Raw genomic sequence first — 24,580 nt, 5'->3', positions numbered from 1 at the left:
GTAAGGGTAAAATTATATAAAAAGCGCTATTATCATTCACTGTTATTATTTAGCAGTCTGGAATTCCCTGACTAGATTTCACTCCTTTGGGGCATTTTGTGGTTTGACTGATTTGTCTTCTTGTCCCCCTTTCAGACTTTTACTTGAGTGTGGTGCCAGAGGGAAACAAACCCAGCTGAGTAGGTAGGAGCTTACATACTGAGTATGCTTGGGTATAACCCTGGATATACTGACACCTCACTTGTGCAGCTGCTCCACCTTGAAATTATGTAAGATTTATAAAAAATAATCATCTCTATGGCACATTAAGATTACAAAGTGTTTTTATCACAACAACAACCATGGGGTTAGTAGCTTATGTATTATTACTATTCCCATTTTACAAAAGAGGAAACTGAAGAGGTGAGGTAAGCTTCTCATTTTAGTATAGCTGTTAAGTGTTTTAATGTAAATCTCATCCAAGCCCAGGCCCAGGGCCCTTTCCATTATATCTCCTTGCTGCAAAATCTCCTCATTAAAGATTGAGTTGACGTAGAAAAGGTAGAGTGAGAAAACCTGAGGAAAGAGACTGGTGGGGAGAAAGGAAGTGAATTAGGTAGGTATGATAGATGGGAATCAAGGATTTTTTAAAAAGGTAACAGTTCTAGGGATAATGAAATAAGGGATAGATATATTAGAAAGGGCACAGAGCATCTGGTCCAGCCCCCTACTTTTCAAGCTAGTGAAGTTCCAAAACATCTAGGACAGAGGGAGTCTTTTGCCTATGGCAGCATCTTCTGTCTGAACTTCTGCTCCCCAGAGTGGTCAGGGAAAGAGGAACATCAATAACTTGTCTTTTTGGTCAGATGGCACCCCAGAGATTCCAAGCCTATCATCAAGGTCAGCTTGGAAATTTTTCAGAGGAAAGGTTTGCTATCTGTGCAAAGTTTCCTTGTTATTATTATGATGATGTTGTATGAGATCTGCTATCAGCACCAAAGACTTGGCATTACTGACTCCCCACAGTCGTGCTCCACACAACCCCACAGGCTGTGATTGTCCCAGCATCCCTCATATACCTTTTTCCCTGGCACCAAAATGGAGCCAGATGGCATGGAGGCAAAGTACCTTCCCTCCTCTGGTGGCTGTCACCCAAAGAAACCCTTTTCATTGTCTCATCACATAGAATCATAAAACCATAGAATTCTAGAGTTATAAATTATCTCAGGGACCTTAAATTATGTCAAAGATCTTATAATACAACCCCTTACTTTTACAATGAAGGAAGCTATCTCAGAAAGGGGATGGTACTTGCCCAAAGTTATAAAGATACATTAATGACAGCTGAACCTAGAATGCAGGGTTCCTCATTGTCAGTATGATACACACTCTCCTACATTATGTCTTTTTTTTTTCCCCCTGAGGCTGGGGTTAAGTGACTTGCCCAGGGTCACACAGCTAGGAAGTGTTAAGTGTCTGAGATCACATTTGAACTTGGGTCCTCCTGAATTCAGGGCTGGTGCTCTATCCACTGCGCCACCTAGTTGCCCCCTACATTATGTCTTAAATGCTTTTTGAGTCTCCATTCATCTTGTATAGTGAATATATCCTATACCCTTCTATGCTTCTGAGCTTAAGGTTTTCTTTTTTTTTTTTTTTTTAATATCTGCTTTCACAAAGTGAATGTTTGGTTTAAATAGAGGTGAAGAATGGCATGTGCTAAAAAGCAAACAAATAACTTACCCAAAGTATTATGTTTAAAAAATATACAACAACAAACACTTATGGAATTGTAGATCTAGAACTAGAAGGGACCTCAAAGGCAATCTAAGCTCTACTATCATATACAGAGAGTACTGCACTAGTAAAAATTTAGATCTGACATGGATCCTGCCCTCAACAATCTTATAGTATAATAGGTAAGAGAGCTAGAATAATGACTTCAAATCTAACACTCTTTCCATTCCGATGGAATGAAATTATATCTTTTGAATTACTGTTTTCAAAGAAATATTTGGTGTCCCCTAACCAGATGATATAACAAGTGCAGTAGATACCTTCCCCTGAGACATTTAACATTTCATGAATATCCATGAAGCACTAGATATATCCACTTTTTAATCCTTTATTTTCTCTATATAGCTACCTATCATGCATCTTTCCATTGTTCTTTACGTCACTTGCAACTTTGCTTTTTGGGCATTATAATGTTGCACAATTTGAAGAAATTCAATGTTACCAATAGAATATTAGTACTGAATGCAATGGCTTTTATATCAGGGAATAGCTTGGGATCATTGAAATTAGTGTATGGTTTCCTGGATATAATCCAGCCCATTCTCTTTCACCTTTTCAATAGTGAGTTTAGTTTATTGACTATGGGAAGTCCTTTTACTTACAGATTGATTCATTTGGCTGCTCATAGAATTGCATGCCATAATATGGTCAGTATTCATCTTTCATCCATTTGGTTTTTCCTATATAGGTTACAGAACCATTCTCTCTTGAGAAGTCATAAATCACACTGAGGAAATAATAATGCTGTAGAGCTTGATGCAGTTAGCACTGTTATCACTTGTAAACAGGAACAGGAGTACCTCAACATCTTTAGGCAAACCTTTTTTCCATTTGGATCCTTTATATGATATCTTCCATAATGGTAATGAATACCTTTGACAGTTATACATCTCCCTGTTCTATGAGACATTTGATATTGATAATAAGAGAATTAAGATACATTCACTGACATCAAACTTAAGGAGAAACTAAGCCATATATAAGGATCCCTACATGTTGACTTACTTTTAAAATGCCATATTAACTATATTTATTGTATTTTTATGATGTTAAATATTTTCCAAAATTTGGTTCTGGAGAACTCAGGTATGTTATGAATTGTATAAGATCCCCGAGATACATTTTGACATCTCTGGTATAATTAATAGAGGACAAATCTTAAAATTAGGAAAACCTAGGTTCACTTCATATCTTATGAGGTCATGGGAATCAGCCAATCAAGTATTTATTAATAATTTACTAGGTGTCATAAAGAGTCAGACACAACTGAAAATGACTAAAAAAAAATCACAAAGACATGTCAGTCATAAGATTGAGTACCATGGCATGGATGTAAAAACAATGGAGTAAAAAAACTTTGTCCTCAAGAAGATGACTGTGGTTCCTATCTCAGCTCTGCCCTTTCTATCACCTTTGAGGTCCATTCTAGCTCTGTCTATGAAACTATAATCCTAAAATCTACGGTGCAAGACCTCTTGCTGTCCACCCAGGCAACTAAGACTTTTAAGACTGTAAATTATACACAAGTTGCTGATATGTCTTGGTAGAAGGCATTGAAAGCTTTTTATGTGAATTAAATAATAGATTTGGGACACACACACACACACACCACCACCACCAACAACAACAACAACAAAAAACCACCTCTTTACACCCTTCAAGGAATGTTAGATGATCTTAATATATACAAAGGAAGCACTTTGTTGGAAGAAAACCTTCAAGCTCAGTTTTTCTCAAGGATGCTTGAGAATATGTGTACAGATCATTCTCCTAAAGAGTAAAGAAGGTAATTTCTGGCAAAGCTTTGTCTTCTTGGTCATTTTTTGTTTCCAATTTAATTTTCTTAAGTGCCCCTTTTCTATTTCTGAAAAGTTGGGAATAGTTTAAAGGCTATTAATTTGGTTTAGAGAAATCTTGTCAGGTTCTTAGTATAATTTATCTGCCTCTTTACTTTCTGCAATTATGCAGGTTGGTTCATAAGTTGTATTTGTCTTTGTGCTCATCTTTTGGTTGTACTCATCATTAATACTATAAAATAAGGTGATCAGATCTCCCATGAAATTATGTTCCTTGTTGCCTTTGGACATGCGATGAAACCAATTTTGCCAAGTTTTTTATTACCTCTCTTCTGGTTTCATTTATAGCAACAATTGAAGTTATTCAGTTCCTGATAAACTTGTTGATGATTGGATAAAAATTTCACCATCAAGTGACTGATAGCTACATTTACAGATAGCCTTAAAATCATATGATTCTGCCCTCTTTTCTGTCACTACAATCATCACTATAGCATTAGAAGGGGGCCACATCAAATCCACTTAATGATGAACTCATTTTGTATTTGTATTTGTTTCATAGATCTCATAGCCAAGAAAATCTTTCACCTACAACCAAGCTGCTGGTGATGACTCGTTCTGTGCTTAGTTAGGCTGATCCTCAGAAAGTAAACAGTCTATTGGCAGTACTATGCTTGAAGCCTTTCCAGATAAGCAACTATGCCAGAGCATGTACTCCATTCTTCTGAGATCCCAGCATCATCTCTATTTCATGATGAAGCATTGAAGGAAGACTTTTATGGAGGGTTGTACTAGGTTGTACTAAAAATAAGAATCTTTACATTTACATAGCTTTTTAGAGTTTTCAAATTGCTCATATACCTATTATTTCACTTGATTCTCAGAAGAATGTTTTGAGTTCAATAAAACAGTTATTATAATTCCTATTTCACAAAAAGCATAAGTGAATTTGTCTGGAGCATAATGAGCACATAAGGTCACAATTAGTGAATGAGTTAGTGAACTTAGCTCATAGTTCATTTTGGTTCTTAAGGTGGGGTTCACACACCCTGATTTAGAGAGCTAGAAATACCAAAAGGATATCCAGGTGGAGATGTCCAGCAGGAAGCTGGTGATGTAGGTCTGACATTCTAGAGATAAGGTATTCCATATATACAAATTTGGAAGTCATCTTTATAGAATGAAAATCCAAGTCACCAAGAAAAGGGTCATAATGTGTGAAAAGAAGTTGAGAAAGAGCCTTAAGGAAACAGAGTGTTTTCTAAAAATCCCAAGACCCTTTTCTAATACCCTTTATCATACCTCCTCTTACTCTATTCAAATCTTAATCTATCTTTTTTGACCCAGAGCCTGCTTATTTTTTTCCCTAATTTTCCCCAATTTTTCCCATAAAATCCTACTTGCCAAATCAGCTAAAATCAAATATCATGTGTTGATCTCTTCCACAGACATTTACATTTTTAACTTAAGTCTTAAGATATATCAGCAAATACATCAGAAGGAACTTCAAAAGAAAGGCAGCTTTTAAGGCACCCGAGAAATCTTACTATATAAGTAGCTCATTTTTGAAAAGGGACCTAGAGGAGTGCTAGTCTCCTAACTGTACAATGTAAAGCTCCAATTTGTTCCATTCAGCGAGTAGTATAGTCATATTACTGTGTGTGCTGCTGCAGCACTTCCCAGGCAGACTTTTCTCTTCTACTCAACACTCTTCTCTCCATCATCATCAATCAGTACATACTATTGAAAAATAAAGTCATTCAACATGCTTTTAAAACTTATATTTCTCCAACGTCTTCTTACAAGTTACTTTATTGTTATTATTTATAATCATCATCTGTTTGGACTAATCCATGGTAATGTTCCCTTCTTTTATTGTAGATAGAGTTTTCAGTGTATATATCAGGACTTTCTGAGAGTGAGCTAGCAAAGAATGCGGCTGAAAAGAGCTGGAAATGTCACTTTTCCCTCTATATTGCAATCCATGGGGCCACCTAGCCCAAAAACTCAAGAGGGAAAATAGTCTGCCCCTGTTAGAGTTGCTTTTGGTAAACATTGTCTAGTTTCTATTTTGTTCCAAGATACAAATCACTTTTTAAAGCCTATAGAAATGTTGGGGGAGGGGGTTTGGAGGAAAAAGCAAAGTATCTATGAGAAAAGGGTTATGCTTGGCAAACAGAATTGCATCTCAGCTCTGCCTTGCAGTCTCTGCAGGGGGATAAATCACAGCTCTTAAGAGCTAGCTTGGGCCTCCAATGCAGGCTCCCCTGAGTCTCTGCCCCTCCTAGCAGAGTCCGTAGCCTCTCAGCTCAACTGTACATGGATACTTCCATTCTTTTGGATTCCCACTGTTTATCTTAGTGAAAAGCAGCTGTCAGATGGGGCTGCTTAGTAATTATTTCTAGTTGTCTGAAGTTAGCTTTCATTCTCCCAAGAGCATTATCAATAAGATTTTTCTATAGTCAATTCTGCATTGTACATTGCCAATGATGTTTTGTGGCTAATCTATAGCCAAAGTGTGTGAATCCCTGCCTGATACATCTTTTTAGCCTAGCCCCATTCACCCTAATTTCTGCCACTGTTCCTCTGCATTTACATGGAAAACGGAGAGTTAACTATACTTATTATACTAAGGATTGCTCAAAACATTTATTTTTTTTGCTGGTGAATTTAGCAGATCATTTCTCACCTCTGTGCTTTTAGCCAGGCTGTCCAAAAACTGGAATATGCTCCTTTCTCTCCACTGCCTTAGAATTCCTGACTTCCTTTCTCCTGGAAATCTTTCAACCACCCTGCAGTTGTTAGTAATCTTTCCTTCCTCAGATTATCATAAATATTTGGACAATTCTTACTTTAGTAAATATATTATTCAGCAGCCTTCTAAATAATGCAAATTTGTCTTGGATATGAAGAAAGGAGAGAGAAAGAGGCAAGAAAGGGGCTTCAAGCTCATGGAGGAAGGGAACCAGCACATGATTCAAATACACATGGGGGCCTAGCCACAACTAAGGGGAAAAAACCTGTAGGGCAGCCATTGACACAGACAGGACAGGACAGGAAGACAGGAGAGGACCAACAACAGATAGGAACAGGAACAGACATTGTAGGGGCAAGTAGGTGAAGCTACTTTAGAGATCTCTAGCCAAGCACCTTTCTGGGGTGGTGGTGCTATCTCCATATATATGCTCTATTTTTACTTAGGGGAGGTGAAGTATGGCACTTAGAGTTTGCATTTTTTACTTTGTTTTGTTTTTTAGGTTTTTGTTGAGGGCAAGGGAGATCATGGAGCCACAGAACAGGAGCTAAGGGTACTATAAAATTAATATAGATGCTTTTATGTAATATAAATTTCCTTCAGGATTTTTTATGTAAAATCAAATTTCCATAAGGTAAATGTATGCAAAGCAAGAACTGTGTATACTTACTTAGTTAACACGTTGCAGCCTTTCTTCTAAGATCCTTGAGGCTGGTTTGGATTGGGGGTTTTTTTGGTTGTTGTTGTTTGGTAATTATATGCCTAACCTAGTGCCTTGCAGATGATAGGTGTACAATAAATGAGAGTGCCCAATCAAACAGAACTTGCTTGAAAACTCATAATGTTTGGGGTGATTCCTATAAATTGTAAAATATGCCTACTGTCTCCCAAATACTCCCCTCTGAATGAAATAGAATAACTTTATTTAGCTGCCTTTAACTAAAGATGCCCTAGAAATTTACTTTGAATCTTCAAGCTCTTCCTAGAGTACCTAGAGAATAACTAGAGACAATAGGAAAATACAGAAAAAAAGAAAAACTTGGCCAAGTGAGTAAAACAATATGGTTGCCTCACTTGTTGAATTGTTCATTGGATCAAAAAAAACTAGACAAACCTAGTACCTTGGAGGAGCTTCCATAGAAAAGCATTAAATTCAACTGTGCTTCTTCAAGCTTCCTAATTAGTTTGGGAATAAGATGTAGGAATGAGACTGGTGAGGTGTATTTTAAGGAGGACAAACATCTCTGGTGTGAGGACTTGCTGAGGGTTTTTGAGGGCTTCTCATTCACTTTTGATATCAATCTGACTCCCATCTTCTCACTTGGGACTCCAAGAAACTGTAGTATGCACAATGGCCACATCCCACTAAACCCTTTGAGCAGATGAACTCAACCAATTTAAGGGTAAGCAACAGGGTTGGGGGGTGGGAATCTACCCCAACCATGTGAAGACTTGCCTTAGAGGAATAGGTGGATGAAAACAATCTATTCCAGTGGCCATGAAGATGGCTAAATAAGGCACTGTGAAGTGTTTAGAGATCAAAGATGCCAAAGTCATCCATTGACTCCTGGGCCATCATCAATCATCTTGACTTTTGTCTTGCCACTAGATTCTGAAAGAGAATGAAGTTGATGATTTTGTACAACTTTGCCTCACTTAAATCCAATTCACACAAAAGTTAGGACATCATCATCTGACTTCTTGGTCTCTTTGAAAAAGGAGAACAAACAAAAATCTCAATGGTAATTCGTTGCTAATTTCTGGAGAGAGTTGTGGAGAGAAGTTAGGAAAAATATGGGGAACTGTTATTACTGGCTTATGTAAGAACTGAATCTGGGAAGGAGAGTATGTAGTAGATAAAGTAGCAGGCTAGGCATTAAAGGGAAAAATAGTGCATCAAGAAATGAATGAGAAAGTGGGAAAAGCATTTACTTTAGTTGTAAATCCTTACTGCCATCCTATCCATGTAACTTTTTCCATTCTCTCTTTCAGTCTCAGTTACTTCATTTGTCAAGTGATTAGCCAGTGCTATCAAAAACAAATAGAAATGGATCCCTGAAGGCCACATGTTGAGTTAGAAAACCAGAAAGTTATATTATCTTTGCTGTATTTTGTTTAAAATTTCCTAATTTCATCTTAATCTTATTTAGGCTCCAGTGGAGAGTTTTACAGGCTTCTTGGGGTATATAGGCTGGGAGTATGACAGACACTTCTGGATGAGATAACTTCTAAGGTTTCTTTCTGTTCTAAATCTATGATCTTATGATGAGACTCCGGGTTACTAAATAAGTAATAAGGCAATTCTCCTTTTTGGTCTTGCTTTACTTATGCTTAGAATAGGGAGAACTCTATCCAACCTGTTTCTACCTTCTTTCCTCTCTTGAAAGAGCTGGGATAGTTTGTGAATCTGTAAAGTGCTCTAGGCATCTTTGATCCAATCTGTCCAAATTATTATCATAATTATTACTAAGCCCTGGAACATCAGAGTAGAATTTCCTCACTATAAACTGGAAAGGAAAATCAATAAGCTCACCCTGGAGCCAAATGCAAATAAGTTCAACCCTGTGGAGATTGACATTTCCTCTTTCAACTAGCCTGGCATGGGGGCCTAGTGTCCTTGCTGGAACTGGCGGTGTTCTCCCTAGGAACAGATCAAGATGGCAAATATGCTCCAGTTAACTGATCCTAGAATTTGCCTGCCATTTAGTGAAGTACAAAGGTGACACTATGTCCTCTGAAACTAGCAGACTAGCAACCAACAGCCCTCTGAGCAGGAAGTCGATATTCCCAATCTCAGTGTCACTGAATATTAGCCTATTCTACTTACACACACACACACACACACACACACACACACACACACACACACACACACACACAATTTCTCTCCCTCCCTCTTTCTCTCCTTAAGAAGTTGGAAGTGCAATGAAAATAATGATTAACCAATTGCCTAAGATTAAGCAATACTTAAAAAAAAATTTATAGAAATCTTTTGGGTTTTAGATTATATAACAAATATCTCTCCTTTTCTCCTACTCAATAAGCATTCAATTTTTTTTAATTGGTTCTCCATACACACACTCCCCGCCTTCCTTGGAGGTCTTCAAGCAAAGGCTAGATTACATATGTTATAGAGGAAATTTCTTTTGCATGTGTGTTATACTGTTGAAATCCTTTCTGATTATCAAATTCTGTGATACTATAAAGGAAGAGGAATTTCATCAAAAGTTTATCAAGTTTGTTAAAAGTAAACTATACAGTGACTGTGTTTTGATTCATGGGAAAGGGAAGGAGGTGCATTTCAACTCTTCTCTAAGACCAAACTTCATTGGTCATTATTAATTTCAGTGTCATATTTTCATATTTGTGGTATCTCATATGAACTTTTGTACATATGAACAATTTGTTTAGCTATACCCCAAGTCAATGGCACCTGCTTTTCCTCTCAATTCTTAAGAATCAAAACTTTTAAACATAAAAAGAAAATCTTTCTTCCATTCTTTTTTTTTTGTTTTCTTGCATATTTTTGTCTGGGAAAATATTTGTAAAATCATTCTGAAAGAGTGTGGAAAAATGAGGCTCCCTCCAGTTCCAATAATAACATTTCTCCCTGGTTTGTAGTATTCTGGTGGCAATAGAGATTGCTTGGAGGCTGGTCTGGGTGACTACGGAGGAATTTTTCTGTCATTTTTTTCTAATCAGAGGTTTTTGCTTTTATAATTCCATGGTGATAGAAAGAAGGAGAAAGATAAATGGTGGGAATACATTGAAATATAATTCTAAGTTTGTGACCTAAATAAAACTTTTACAGATTTAATTATTTTAAACCAATTGCAAAGTTTGGTTAACTTCTGAAGATGGAGTGGGATAGAACGGGGGAAGGAATGGACAGAGTTAAAATAACATCACTCCCAAGCAGTATTTGGTTGTTCAATTTGAAGCTACTCCTTGACTTTGACTAAGTATCTCCGAGCCTCTGGTTTGAGAAAACTCTACAAAAACTCTGGAACCTGGATTAAAGATATCTAACAGAAACTAGAATGACCCCTGCCCCTTGTCTTGTCTGTAGCCTTTCCTCCTTCCGTAATGACTGGCTTTTCTCAGGATAGCACATTAGGGCCTTGTTAAATAAATAGAAAAGCTATTTTGGAAATGGCAGAGTTAAGAATTCAGAAAATTCCTTTCAGACTTCGTCAGGGCAGCTACGCATGATCTTAGGAATTCCCTAAGATGGGCAACATAAAGAACCCCTGACTTAAGTTTTGTCAAGACTCCATCCAGGCAAACTCTGCTTCTTTTAATTCTGCTAAGCTAACAAATAAGAACAAAGGCTTATATAATATTTGTACCTCACAACAACTTAGTGAAGTATGTGATAGTTATTATTACCATTTTATCAATGGACTCAGAGAGATTAAGCAAATGTCAGATATAAGAGGTGAGTTCTTCTTTACTCCAAATCCAGAATTTCATCCACAGTGACACCCTTTATGATTCTCACAGATTGTGATTGCTTGAACCCAGAATATTTCTTTTTCTCGGACATTAATTAGTTCCATTTTCCTTTTCCTCAATTCCAAGCCACAATTGAGTTTAACAAGGGAAATTAATTATGAGGGGGAAAAATAACATTTACAAAATATACAAAAATATGCATATACAAAATATTCAATAAATGAGAATACAAAATATTAACTAACCATTAGAAGGCTTGTTTTAATCATATGAAATTTGGGCTCCAGCATTAGAGGTTAAATCATTTATTTTAAATAGGAAAAATTACATAAGCATCCTTTTGCTTCCAAGAATTGGATTCTCCCAAAATACCCTATATGAGTGTTTAGCTTTGGCTCTCTTTCCAAAGGAAATCTCAGTAACAAAAGTTCCACTCTATAAGCATCTTTTTTGCACCTTCTGGTAAGTTAATGATGATATCAAGCTGTTAGTTATACTTACAAGGCAAGCATAGCCCAAGGTTACACTATTGGCCCTTGTTCTGAAACCATATTTGTTTCTAGAGAAAATTATTGTGCTTTCTTCTACTATGCCTTACTCCATTAAAATTACTCTGATCTTCTTTCTGATCTTTTTTCCTCTGGTTCCCTAATCCCACAGCTCAGTTTCTTAATTCATAGGATCTAAAACTGGAAGAACTGTTGAAATCATCAGAACATCTTATTTTATAGATAAGCAGATCCAAGATTTTAGCTAAGATCCCTGGTCCAAACCCAGTGCTCTTTCTATTACTACATGTTATTGATAAATATATATCCTTTTCCTCTTTCTGCAATGCCAATTGAAGTGATTTTTGTGGCTAAACTGGCTTCAACTAGGTGCTGAACCAGCCACTGATTTCCTCCAGAGAAGAGTATGTGCCAGTTTAGAGCTGTGCTGACCCTTTTCATGGTGTTTACTCTTAAAAACACAATTCCAATAAAGTAAAGATTCTCTTCTCTGATTTCCAATTACCCACACACAGCCAAGTGGCAGCCACTTCATTATACTTCTATAATAGCCATATAGAATTCCTATAAATTTGCTATTAATTTTTAACCACTGGATCTTTCATTTAGAAAGTGTAACATAAATTAAGAATCTATAGATGACTGTCAGTTTAAGTGTGTGTGCATGTGTGTACAGATGCATGCATGCATGTGTGTATTTGGAAGGAGAATAAATTCAATATGTTAAGAAGAGTGATAGAAATCTTAATAAAATCATTCATGAAATGGAAATAAGAAGATGAGTCTAGGGTTCCCTCCAACTCTAGTGCTAATGCTTCTCCCTAATTTGTGGTGAGCTAGTGGCAGCAGTGAGAATGATTGGGGAAGATCTTGCTCATAAATGAGAATGGCTTTCTGCATCGGGTTCTCCAGTTAAGAGGTGCCTTCCCACTTCATCACTCCCTTCTCCTGCTGGGTGGTAATTTACAATCCATGCTTCCGAGTGTAATCTTCCTGCATTGTGCTACTCCATGGTACATGCCTGAATTGCAACACAGACCAGGTCTATAAAAGGCACTTCAGAGGAAATGGCTACAGGCATACCCTAGCAAGTGAGCATTCAGGTGCCAAGCAGAGAAATTATCCCTCTTTTCAGGAGATGCTAATGAGGCAAATTTGGAGAGGACTAGGCTGAGCCAGAACCATAAGAGCCCCAGGCACAAGAGGCCACTGAAAACAGAGAAAGGGGATCCAGGGAGCAGTTTGCCTCACTTGAGGAACCTGGAATCACCATCTACTACTCCAGGAGGCAGAGAGAAAAAGAGAAGACTACAATCAATAGGAGAAGAGCAGCCATGACAAATGCTAACTAGAAAAAAATACTGAGCATCTTAGGGAAAGCCAAAATAGGAACGGAAATATCAACTCAATAAAATATTTATTAAGCACCTACTATGTGCCCAGGTCTATGCTAAATACTGACAAAAGAAAGACAAAAGACAATTCCTGTTGTCAAAGAGCTCAAAGTGTAGTGGAGGAAACAACATGCCAACAACAAGGTATTTATATGTTATGTTTTTGAGTGCCAAAGAGAGGGTTTTATATTTGATCCTGGAGTTGATGGGAAGCCACTAGAGTTTACTGAGTGGATGTGGAAAGGGTGTGTGACATAGTCAGACCTATTCTTTGGGAAGATTGCTTTGGCAGTGGAATGGAGACTGGAGTAGGAGAGACTTGAAGCAATTGCAATTTGTACTTTGTTTTGTAATAATTCAGTTGTGAGGTGATGAGGACCTATAGCAGAGTGTTTGAAGAGAGAAGAGGATTTATTCAATATGTGTCTCAATAGTAAAAAAAAAAAATCCCTTGGTTTTGATGACAAATTGGAAAGGGGGAAGAGGAGGGAGTGAGGTATTGAGTATGACACCTAGATTTCAAGCCTCAGTGACTAGGAGAATAGTGGTACCCTTGTGTGACAGGGAGAAGAAGAAGAGGTGGGATCAGAGGTGACAGAGCAAAATACTAGCTGATCAGTTTTGCCATCAGTAAAATAATTTACACTTTATTTTGATTTAAGCCAAGTAAGACTGAGTTGAGGGTACCTATGCTTTCATTAGAGCTGTCCCTGGTGTTGAAATGCAAAATACTGAGTCTTAATTCTAGCTCTTCTAAATCCAGGATGCCAAGCAGATTTTAGCAATGGGTGCCCAAATCCAATAGACCCTCCCAGTCCAGTTCTAATATTTTCTTTGACTCCAAGAGATCAGGCAGCAGTAGCAGTAAGAAATTGGGCCACAGAATGATTTGAAGGTTCCCATGTTTGATCTATAGCAGAGCTGGCTCCTTGCAGCTCTGCTTCTCCTGAGTTTGGTGACCTGAGAGAATTAAAGCTGCCTTAAATACAGTCTCTGTCAGCTATATATTAATCAACCAGGAATCAAAAGTCATAACATCTCAGGGAAGTAAGCAAAGGAACAGACGGCTCCCCTTGTCCTAATGCTGCAGCCCTCAGCAGGAAGAGAAGCAGGGAAAAGCTAAGAGCAGCACAGGGCCCCTAGCTTGCTGCCAAATTTCTCCACCTCTTTGCCAGTGTATTCTCAGAAATCTCATGCCTTGGAAAGGGAAAGTCATTTTCAGTGCCACACAACACTGGATTTTGATGCCAGTTTAGAGTAAGGTAAATGCTAGTTTTTTTCAAATGTACTCACCAACTAGCTGCCTTCTTAAGAGACTATGGTATCCATTTAACCTGTACACAGCAACTTGTAAAGCTACCTTTGTATATTTAAAGTTGTTGGATACTTTTAGGTTTTAGTTTAGAGTTTAGGAGGTTAACAGGAAGCATCCCAAGTAGTCTTACCTAGGTGTTCCTTATTCTAGCTAGTCCCTAGAGGTTTTTTAACTTTTTATGTCATGGATCCTATTAGCAACTTAGACACCTCAGAATGTTTTTTAATCTTTGTAAAAAAACATAAAATAAAATCGGGAGGTTTAAAAAAGAAGTCAGTTATGATGATTTATCAGGGTTTTTTTAAGTTTACAGGTTAAGAATCTTCCCCTTTCCCCACATATACTTTAAACATCTCCCTTATGGATTGGGCTCCTCAATCTTATAAAAGGTCCTTCATAATCCTATATTTCAATCCTGAACTTACGCCACATTATGAAGTTCTGATATGTAATATCTTCACCTTTTCTTTTTCCTGACAGGCAGGTTTGCCTCATGCTGTGAAGGAAAGATACGATCTCAGGAGCATTCCCATCCTTCAGTAAAGGGTTAATTGGAGAAACTCTTCCCCTAGGCTTCCTCCCTTTCCATTTTTCCCATCTGTTGTCTACAGCATTAGCTCAAGCTGCCCAACCTTGATGCTCCTGCCTCTCCAGGGTGGTGTGCTTTGCCTGGGCAACATTGTCATTCTAGGACTTTGGGTCAGGATCCTAATGAGCTTTTAATGAGCTGTTGCTCTGGCTTCAGGGAACACAAAGGGGTAGGGAAGAACACAATGACAGTCCCCTTGTGTTCTATATTTTGGAGACTTCACTTTCTTTGTTAACTAGCTAAATGCTAGGACTGGGAATTCAGAAAATTTCTTTGGTCAGAGATGCTCTTTTAACTCTTGAGATTTGGCCTTCAATTCCTTTGTGCCCAGGACTCCCTTCCCCATTGCTATTTCCCCACTGTGATACACTTATATACCTCTATATCCTCTCCCCTCTTTTGTTTATGTGAGGACAAAGGAAAGGTCATATCAATTCATTGCCCTATTACTACATTCACCATTCCTGTGACTTGCCAGACCCAAACAACCCTCCTGGGCTTCTATCCCCATTTGTACTTCTAACATAAGTTCCTTCAGGAATTAGCATGATGTCTAGAATATAATAAAGGAGTGAATATTTTTTTCCTTCCCTCTTTTCATTCAAAGGACACTAGTTTCTAAGTTGCTAACAATGTCATGTTGTTGTAGGAACTTAAAGAAAAAGAGGCAGAACAAGAGTCTAATACTGATTTTAGAAACAAGATACATGGAAAACAAGGTTAGGTGCTGAACAGAGACTTGATCCATCTTTTTTAACTACCTTTTGTCATGATGGCAATTGAGACTCCCCTTCTGTTTGTGCAAGAAAACATGAGGCTGATCACAGTCCAAGAGCCTTTTTCTAAGGAGTTGTAAAATTCATCCATCTCTAAAACTAATCTGTGAACTCAGTTCTCCCTTCCCATTGCTATCGGATCCTAAGACTTCTTCACAGAGGCCACAACAATGAAAAGGGCCCCAGATTATCATCTAATCTGTGTCTCAACCATTCCCTTAATGATATCTTTGAGCTAGCACAGTATTAAGTGTTCCAAATGCTGGGGCTTCTGCTAACTTCCTCAGAGACAATATTCTATATTCTGGGGCAAGGGGAAAGGAGGAAGACAGCCTACAAACTCCTATGGTCTTCTGAGTGTGAGAGGCCAATGAAACCCAATTTATTTTCCTTCAAGGTCTCCCTTGGAATTGTTCCCAAACTTTCTCCCTTTAAATCAAATTAAGACAGGCAAGATTGGGATTGGGCAGAAAGAAGAATATCTTGACTTCCAGGGGGATAAAACATTGGAATGGACTCCTATGAGAAATCAGTCTTCCCTGGAGATCTTCAAGAAAATATTATAAAACTCAGTCACAAATGGCTTAGAACTGCTTGAAGGCAGAGGGCTGGACAACTTGATCTTGAAGCCATACTCTTCTCATACCATCTTTTAGCTCTATAACACTATAAGAGGGAGTATGATAAAAGAATGTAAAAGAATGCTATTAGAGTTAGAGAGCTTAGACTTCAAACCTAGATGAGATATTTTATGTGTGTGATCTTACCTTAGTCAATTCACTCCTCTTAGCCCATTTCCTTATTAGCCTTATCAGGCTAAATGATTTTGAAGTTCCCTACCAATTCCAAATTCTGTGCTTTTGTATTTAAAAATTCTTTCTAATTCTACTGTTTTCATCACTTTCAATCATCTATTCTCCTATTCCCCCCCCCCCGCCCTCACTGGAACAAATATAGGAGTTTGTACCAATCCCAGGAGTGCTAAAGGCCAAATATGAGCAATTATTTTTAAACCACCTCCTCCCATCCAAATGTAGATTCACTGCTCAAAAATTAAAGCCTCAGACAGCTAGATGGAGTCATTGGTTATGTGTAAATAGGCCAACTTTCCCCATGCCCAGCACTTCTGTCCTTAGTCCTGACAGACAAGGGTCACTGCAATGCCAGCCTTACCTTGGCACAAATAAAGACTACTGGCTATATCTGCAGTGGCTACATCTGCTATATGTACTACCTAGGTTCATTTCATTCGTGATCCAGTCAGGGACTGAATATGGCTTTACAACAAAATAAATAAATACATGGGCCCTCAAGACTTCCCTGAGTCCTTTTATTTTATCATTTAGGACTCTTGATTAGCCAAATGATGACCCTGATGCTACGATAAGAAGAAAGGAAAGAAGGAAGCAAGGAGAGAAGGAAGGAGAGAAGGAAGGAGAAAAGGAAGGAGAGAAGGAAGGAAGGAAGGAAGGAAGGAAGGAAGGAAGGAAGGAAGGAAGGAAGGAAGGAAGGAAGGAAGGAAGGAAGGAAGGAAAAACAGTTCTTGAAAAAGGACTGTCAGTCTTCTTTGTGAAGATGGAAACATAGAAGGCAAATAGCAATAAGATTATTTACAAATCCGGTCATAGTTCCTATTTCTGTTCCTTTTTCCTGTTCTGGTACAATTCTATATAGATTTTTCTCAAACTCTTCTCTAATGAGAAAGAAAGAGATTATGATCACTAGCAAACTGAAAAGTAGCTGGATTAGTAAAGACCTGACCTATTATAAATGAATAGTGAACTTGACAAAGTTAGTTTGGGTTTAATGTCAATTAAAGACAATGCTTAGTAATGATAAACAAGCAATGATGAAATTGGCACAATGCAGGAGATAGGAATATCTTAAAGAAAGAGCACTGGGTGTCAGGAAATCCAAGTTATCCTGACTGCTAACTCACCATATGATCTTGACCACTAAATCTCTTTATCTCTCCATGTCTCTTTGGACATAAAAGGGTATACATATATATCTTATCCTAAAAAGTAAGATTTAAGATAATATTTGTAAAAATAAAAAAAACAAAAAAAAAACTTAGCACAGTACTTGACACATAACAGATGCTTAATAAAAATTTTGCTTCTCTTCCCATCCTCATAGTTATTGTGTTATGAGAAACTCATAAAATAATATAGGTGAAAAAACACTTTTAAAAAACTATAGAGTACAAAATCTCATTCCTAGTAGTTAGTAGTAGTAGTAGTAGTAGTAGTAGTAGTAGTAGTAGTAGTAGTACAACAACCCAGTGTTTCCAATTCTGACAACAGTAACTGGCCATTTTTGTACCTTGGGCAAACTGCATAATTTTTTTTTTAATGAGAACCCTATGAACAGAAATCTAAGGCATGGCAGGGGACTGAGGGAAAAAGATGTTGCATCTCGCCATCTAGTAACTTCCTACTTTATTTTTTCTTTATAACTAGATAGTAAGTTCATTATTTCTACTCAAAGACTGCAAGTACTTTCAACACCATAGAGCAGGGGTTCTCAAACTAAGACCCGAGGGCCAGATGCAGTGGGCTGAGGACGTTTATGCACCAGCCAGGTTATGGCAAATGGGCTGAGAGGCAGAGACAGAGTGTGAGTTTTTGTTTTTACTATAGTCCGGCCCTCCCACAGTCTGAGGGACAGTGAACTGGCCCCTATTTAAAAAGTTTGAGGACCACTGCCATAGAGCAAGGCTCAAGTTAATACACCTTAATTTTAGCTCTGATATAATGGTTTTACTGCATTCAGCTATTAGCTTCAGAAAATGCAGGCAGCTGTTATGGAATTAAATTTTTAGAACTTATAATGGGGATGGAGGGGAGTTGGAGGAAGGAAACCTGCCTAACCTTGGTTTATCTTGTCCTGTCATCCTGTGTGGATTTGGGCCTAAGCATCCTGAATTGAAGTCTCTAAGGAGCTAAAAGAAAGATACAACTGACTGTTTCACCTATATCCCACAGACCAGTTGCTCTCTGTGCCTGGAGCCAATCTTTCTGGTTGTAATAAGAGGCCACTGAGAAATTTCAAAGGCTGAAGTGTAACATTCCAGAAATGGTCAACTTCAGATGTATCTTTTCAAGCTCTCTTTCTTTTCATGGACAAAAAGAAGGGAGAAATCCTGAAGGTTCCCTTAAGATAAATAACAATGGGGAACAGTATTGAGTGTTTTTTTAAGTCAATCTAGATCCAGCATCCCCTCTCCAAAAGCTCAGCTGGCTTCCAATCCCAAAGGGGTGAAACATTTGCAAAAGAAAGATGTGCTTATAACTGCAACCCTATGCAACTTCTGACTTTGCTCGTATATCTCACATGTGCCCTTTGCTTTCAGTCTCCCTATATTTATTATGTTTAATTTTGCTGGGACGTGGTTGTAAGTGAGACGGATGGACCTGAATCTGTGAGGCTGGCAAACAGCTCTTAATTAAACAGATAAATAAACTTATTTTTCACTTTTGCTGCAGTCTCCACTGGGGCTTGAGCACTTGCTCTAATGGGTGGACAAGGCTCCCTCCATGGTAACCAATGGGTGCCAGCCACCCATAAATGAGGTTGGTCTTTGTACTTTTCTTGCTACTGCCAAGAAGTCCTTTGGTCAGTACTAGTAGAGTTCCAGGATTAGAAACAACCTCACTCTCTCCTTTAATCAAACTTTTAATAGCCTAAAGTGACATTTAGTTAGGATGATTGAACCCACTATTGGAATTCTCCAATTTGACCTCAACTGAAGAAGTCACTATTTGCCTGCATTTGGTCTTATTTCTCTTTTCTGTATGTCTTTCTATCCATCACATTTGGTATTCTTCCTATTATTCCTATGCTGTGATTGGAAGACCTAGGAGGAAGAAATAGCCTTCTCTGAAACCTGATCCTGTAGCTTTTGAAAACTCAGAGGAAAGTTCTCATCTCCAACATAATGGCCCTTCAGTCACTGAAATATAGCTTTTCTAACAAAGTGTAGGATTTCTGTCTTACCTAGCCCTCATAAATGCCCAACTTTAGGGAAATGGGAAATTAATAGCTTAGAAATGACCAATTCTCCTGGTTGATTCCATACCATCATCCTCAATCTCAGTCCCATCTTGTCTTCCCTGTTGGTCCAAGGATCTTCTCTCTACCTCTTTTCCTGGCCCCACAGAGCTATGTGCATAACTGTGGATTATTCTTCTGGGAATTTCCCCTTTACATTTGCCCTTCCTGGCTTGCCCCTGTAGTGACTTTATATTCAGCTGACCCTCTAACACCCATATTCTCCTTACAGTCCTGGCCAGCTCTCTGCCAAATAAATACCCGGGTGTGGTTACAGGGGTATCAAAGACACCATTAAAAAGCATGAAGCTGGATGTATTTATAGAATAGAGTGAGGCTTAGCTCAGTTGAGCAGCCTGAAACTGGTGAGATCATCCCTTGTCCTGGGTTGGCTTTAGCTAGGTCAGATGATTTCTTAGCAGGTATTCTTGGTGAGATATTTCAAAGTAGAAGAAGAGATAAAAAGTCGAAGGAGAGTAAGAAGGAGTCAGTTTAAGCCCTGCAAAGAGTACAAAGGTATTATTTTAGCATTGAATCATTCTTGTCTCCCTCCATACTAGTCACCTGTGCTGAGAGTATAGCCATTATGGCCATGGTCATTTATTAAGTTCATGAAGATGTGGGATAGTCCTAAACTGGAAATTTAAAAGTAAGTACATAAACTTAGCCTGAGATCTGTTTTTCAATTACTGGACTAAAGGACCAAGCATGGGAATTAACAGCTAAGAGGCAAGCTAAGAACGCAATCTTGCCATAAGCTCAAGAATACTTGGGCATGGCCCAGACAGGAAGTTTCCCTAGTCTTGAACTAAGGCCACCAGCCATAAGGTTTCAAGTGAGTTTTTTGTTCTTTACTGTTCTCTGGCTTTCCAAGATTGGGCTGGAAGGAATATTTTGGGTCTCCAGAAGGTAAATTGACAAACTCAACCTGCTTCCACAACCTTTCCTTACAGCACTGGTAGAATTTCCACAAACTCATTTTATAGAGACTCTGAATTTCCCAATGATCTAAGATATAAAGAATATTTTATCACTGTTATATGGTTAACCAAGTTATATGGCACTCTGGGTCCCCAACAAGTGTCCTTCTGGCTAGACTCTTCCAAGTAAATGGACCTATGAAAGACAGTGATTAAATATCCTTTCTTGGGGAAGGAGATCCACCCAACATGATCCTGGTCAGGGAAAGTAGAAAAGAACATGAGGCATTAGGAAAGATCATGAAGATCTCAAAAGCTGTGAGGTACCTCCCTTGGCAGATATTTATAGTGGTGCCCAGGAGCATAGAAATAATTACAACTCAGTTCCTACCTCCCTAACAAGGCCCCTCTCAGATTTAGGGTGAATGGGGTATTTTTTTCTTTAGCTTTTTTTTTTAAGTAGCAGATATTAATACCAGATTGACAGCTCTTACCAACTAATAGCTTTTCTTCTCTCCAGTAGCAGATACCAGAAACATTGACTTCCCCCACTCATGACTCCAGTACCACCCACTCTGGCTCATGAAGGCACCCTCTGGGGAGGAAAAAAGTTGTTTCAGGCTCTTTGGAGACACCAATAAATACTTATTAATGATTCCCAAGAGTATTTCCAGAGTGGGACCTGTGGGATCTGGAGAACTTTATGCCACCATTACATTTCCCTCCTGGGACCACTCTTCTCCTATTTCCCCTACACCCACAACCAGCTGTTGGAAGAGAAGGATAATCCTTTTGCTTTCAGTATTTGTTGGGTTTTGATTTTGTTTTGGTTTTGATGGGGATACCATTAGCATCCTGATTTGAATTTCTGAGTGAGAGATCTTGGAGTCTCTTCCAGGAATCATTTTCCCATTCCTAATTCCAACTCTACTTCCAATAGGATATTAAGCTCCTAGAAAACTATCTTCTGTCATATCTAGATTTTTATCTCCAAATCATAGTAAGAAGAATATTGGATTTGGAATGAGAAGACCTTCCAACTTGGACATTTAACTACAAAAAGTTGCTTCTCTTTGAACCTCAATTTTCAGGGGGTTGGAGAAAATGATCTCTGGTTCCTTTCAGTTTTAAATTTTATAATTCTGACATTAACTCAGTGCTTTTGGTTATACTAAGGGTTTAATAAATATGAATGGAATTGAATTGATGGAGTTAGAAACAACCAGGGCTTTACAGCACACTTCAACTTAAAACCTGTTGCCTGTTCTTATCCATCTGATGTTGCCTTTCCTTCAGAGAATACTATGCACAGAAGTCTGTATTACTTAGCATCCTGGGAACTTTATTTGTTTTAAGAAATTTATGAAACCCATTTGTTTTAAGTAATTTATGGAGACACAGCCTCTAACAGAAACTCTCAAGACAGAAGCTTCACTTAACTTTTTTCTGGATGTTATTTTATGCTTTTGCTACATTTTCTAGAAAAAGATTAATTGAATACTTTGATTGAAAATATTCTATTCTTCTTCAAACTTTCCTAGAGTATTCTGTCTGGATTTCTTCTTTTGCCTACATCACATTCCACTTCACATTATATTTATTTGTGTACATGTTTTATCCCAAGTCACCTTCAAACTCACGTGACTTACCCAGGGTCATATAGAAAATATGTTTCAGAGGCTGGACTTGAATTAAGTTTCTTCTGGCTTTGAGACTACTACAAATTTATTTTTAAAACTGAATTGGTACCTGTGAGTTGTTACAATAAGGTGGGTATTTACACAATATTCCATGATTATTGAGAAAGACTTTTTTTTCCCAAGGCAATTGGGGTTTAGTAACTTGCCCAGGGTCACATAACTAGGAAATATTAAGTGTCTGAGGTCAGATTTGAACTCAGGTCCTCCTGACTTTAGGGCTGGTGCTCTATCCACTACACCAACTAGCTGACCCTAAGAAAGAATAAGGATATCAGATTTTCTCTAAAGTCTTTTCCAGTTTTATATATATATATATATATTGGAAGAAGAGGGAAACCACTTGACTACTCTAGGGCAAGAATAAAAGAATATGACGAAGAGGGCAATAACAGCACTGTGGGCAGGCAATATGGAATTCAGAAAAACCTTCTGGTGCAACAAGCCAGAAATATGCAATGACAAGAGACATATAAGATACCTTCCAATTCATAATTGTACTTTCATCCAAACAGTCCTTCCAGTGTAGGGGGAAAGGGTGTTTCTGAAGACAGTGAGCTAGATAAGGGACTTTTTGTAAGGTCGGGCTTTGTAAAACTTTATACCTAATAAAATAATAATTTTATTCTAATAAATAATTCTAATTTCTAATAAAAGTGATCATTAGGAAATAACACTGTACCAAGAGATAGAAGATCCAGCTTTTAGTCCCCATTCCACCATTTACTACATATGTAAGCTTAAAAGACTATCTAGTTCCATTCTCTGATTTTACAGTCAACTGAGACTCAAAAGCATTACTTTTGAGCTTGATTTTTGTTTTGGTTTTTAGATGATAAAAGGATCAGAGGAGCATTTAGAATACCAACTAAATGAAGATTAAATTACATTGTTCTAGGAAAGGGGACCATCTAAAATTGGTACTTGAATTGTTTAGACTGCCTTATGCCATATAGGTATGTATTTACACTTGGTTTTTAGAAAATTACTCTCTAGTCACAATTTGCCTTCCAGCATCTGGTTAAGAAAAAAGTCACTTTAAACTCTGCCAAGTTCAAGAAAGGCCAACTGTTCTTCCTTTGTGTTTTTGTAAGTCTGTGTATGAAGGCAGGTGGGAATGAAGAGACAGGTATCCAGCTGGTATGGCCTGTGCCTGATTTTGTGCATAGTTGCTTGATAAGAAACAGCACAAATATCCATTTCTTTTACATATGTTATTATGAGGAGAGAAGTGCAGGTGGAAATATCTATTTTATTCGTGTGTGTGCCAGGTGCACCTCCACATGAAGCTGTGTGTACCAGAGTGGCTGTTTTGTGTGCACAGCTATTCTGATGTGCTCAGGTGAGGATGGACTGGAAGGCTGCCAGATTTACATGTTCATCCCGACTGAGTGCATCAGAGAAGTTGAAGCAAGGTGGTATGTGCACATGTATTCATGGCCTACCCTAGACTCTACCAGACATTAGAACTCAAGATAAAGGGAGGCCTGGAAGCTCAGCCAGAAGGTTTGGTCGGATTTCCAAGCCCTGAATAGCCTAGAGAAAGCTCCTTACTGTGAGGAAGCCTTTGCGTAGGTGCCCTCATTACATCACTGAAACTCCCTGTCACTGAGCTGGTTTCCCTTAAGATAGTTGCTGTCTGAGCACCCAGGGAGAATCACCTTCCTACCCGAAAAGCCAGTACAGGGTCTTTCCGTGATTCGAACGCTTTCCCCCAGCGCCAGGACCAAGAGAAAATTTTAAATATAAGAAAACATTTTAAATCCAGAAGCAGCTGGGGTTCCTCTGAGAAAAACGGAGGGAGAACAGGGAGAAGGCTGGGGAGGGAGGGTGTGAGAACTGGCTGCAAAAGAACTCTGGCAGGCAAAGGGTTAAGTGTGGGATCAGCTGTTGTGCTGTCATTCTGGATTCTCTTCCTTTTATACGGGGCTCTGTTTGATGTTGGAGTACGCCAGGGACTCCCCCTCCCACCGCTTGCCTTACACAGACACGCGCGCCGCGCACACTCTCGCACTCTGCCTACCGGCCTCTGATGGCTCCAAAGTGATATTCATTTTCTCTCTCCGTGTGTGTCTCTCCGTGTGTGTTTGTCTCTCCCCGTCTGTGTCTCTCCTAGCCTGTCTGTTATCTCTCCTCCTTCTCCCTCTCCCTCTTGTCTTCCCTCTCCATCTCCCTCTCGCTCTCCATCATTCCCCGCCCTGACTGGGGGAGAACCGGGCAGAGGAGCGCTGCTTTGATGCCTCCCCCTTAAACAGCGCCACGAGGGGGAGGGGAGGGCCCGAAGAGGAGGAAGAGGAGGAAGAGGAGGAGGAGGAGGAGAGAGAAGGGGAGGGAGCCAGGGATACACTCGAGCTCGCTCGCATACCCAGAGGGACAGAGCAGAGGGTGCGAGAGGAGCCCCGAACTGCCTCCTCGGAGCCGGGCGCCCATCTGCTGCCCCATGCTGTGCTCCATGGCGAACTCGGGCTGCCTCCTGCTGTCCAACTCCGGCAGCATGCTTCCGCATTCAGTGCCCTGCCCGCCTGCCTTCCTCTACCTCCAACAG

General features: G+C 38.8%; 1 protein-coding gene across 23 annotated transcripts in view; it reads left to right on the top strand.

The window, feature by feature from the left end:
- RBFOX3 (RNA binding fox-1 homolog 3) overlaps positions 1–24,580 on the top strand; it is a 918,966-nt gene that overhangs the window by 710,931 nt on the left and 183,455 nt on the right. For 4 of the 23 annotated variants that reach the window (XM_074260313.1, XM_074260310.1, XM_074260314.1 and 1 more), the window contains exon 1: positions 1,655–24,580. The exons of the other annotated variants lie outside the window; for them this stretch is intronic. In XM_074260313.1, coding sequence (XP_074116414.1) covers positions 24,476–24,580 — 105 coding nt within the window. In that variant the 5' untranslated portion in view covers positions 1,655–24,475. Of the gene's footprint in view, positions 1–1,654 lie in introns of those variants that run through there. 23 annotated transcript variants of the gene reach the window in all.

Source organism: Sminthopsis crassicaudata, chromosome 4 (genome assembly GCF_048593235.1).
Source record: "Sminthopsis crassicaudata isolate SCR6 chromosome 4, ASM4859323v1, whole genome shotgun sequence".
NCBI lineage: Eukaryota > Metazoa > Chordata > Mammalia > Dasyuromorphia > Dasyuridae > Sminthopsis > Sminthopsis crassicaudata.
This window is presented reverse-complemented; position numbering and strand designations above follow the sequence as displayed.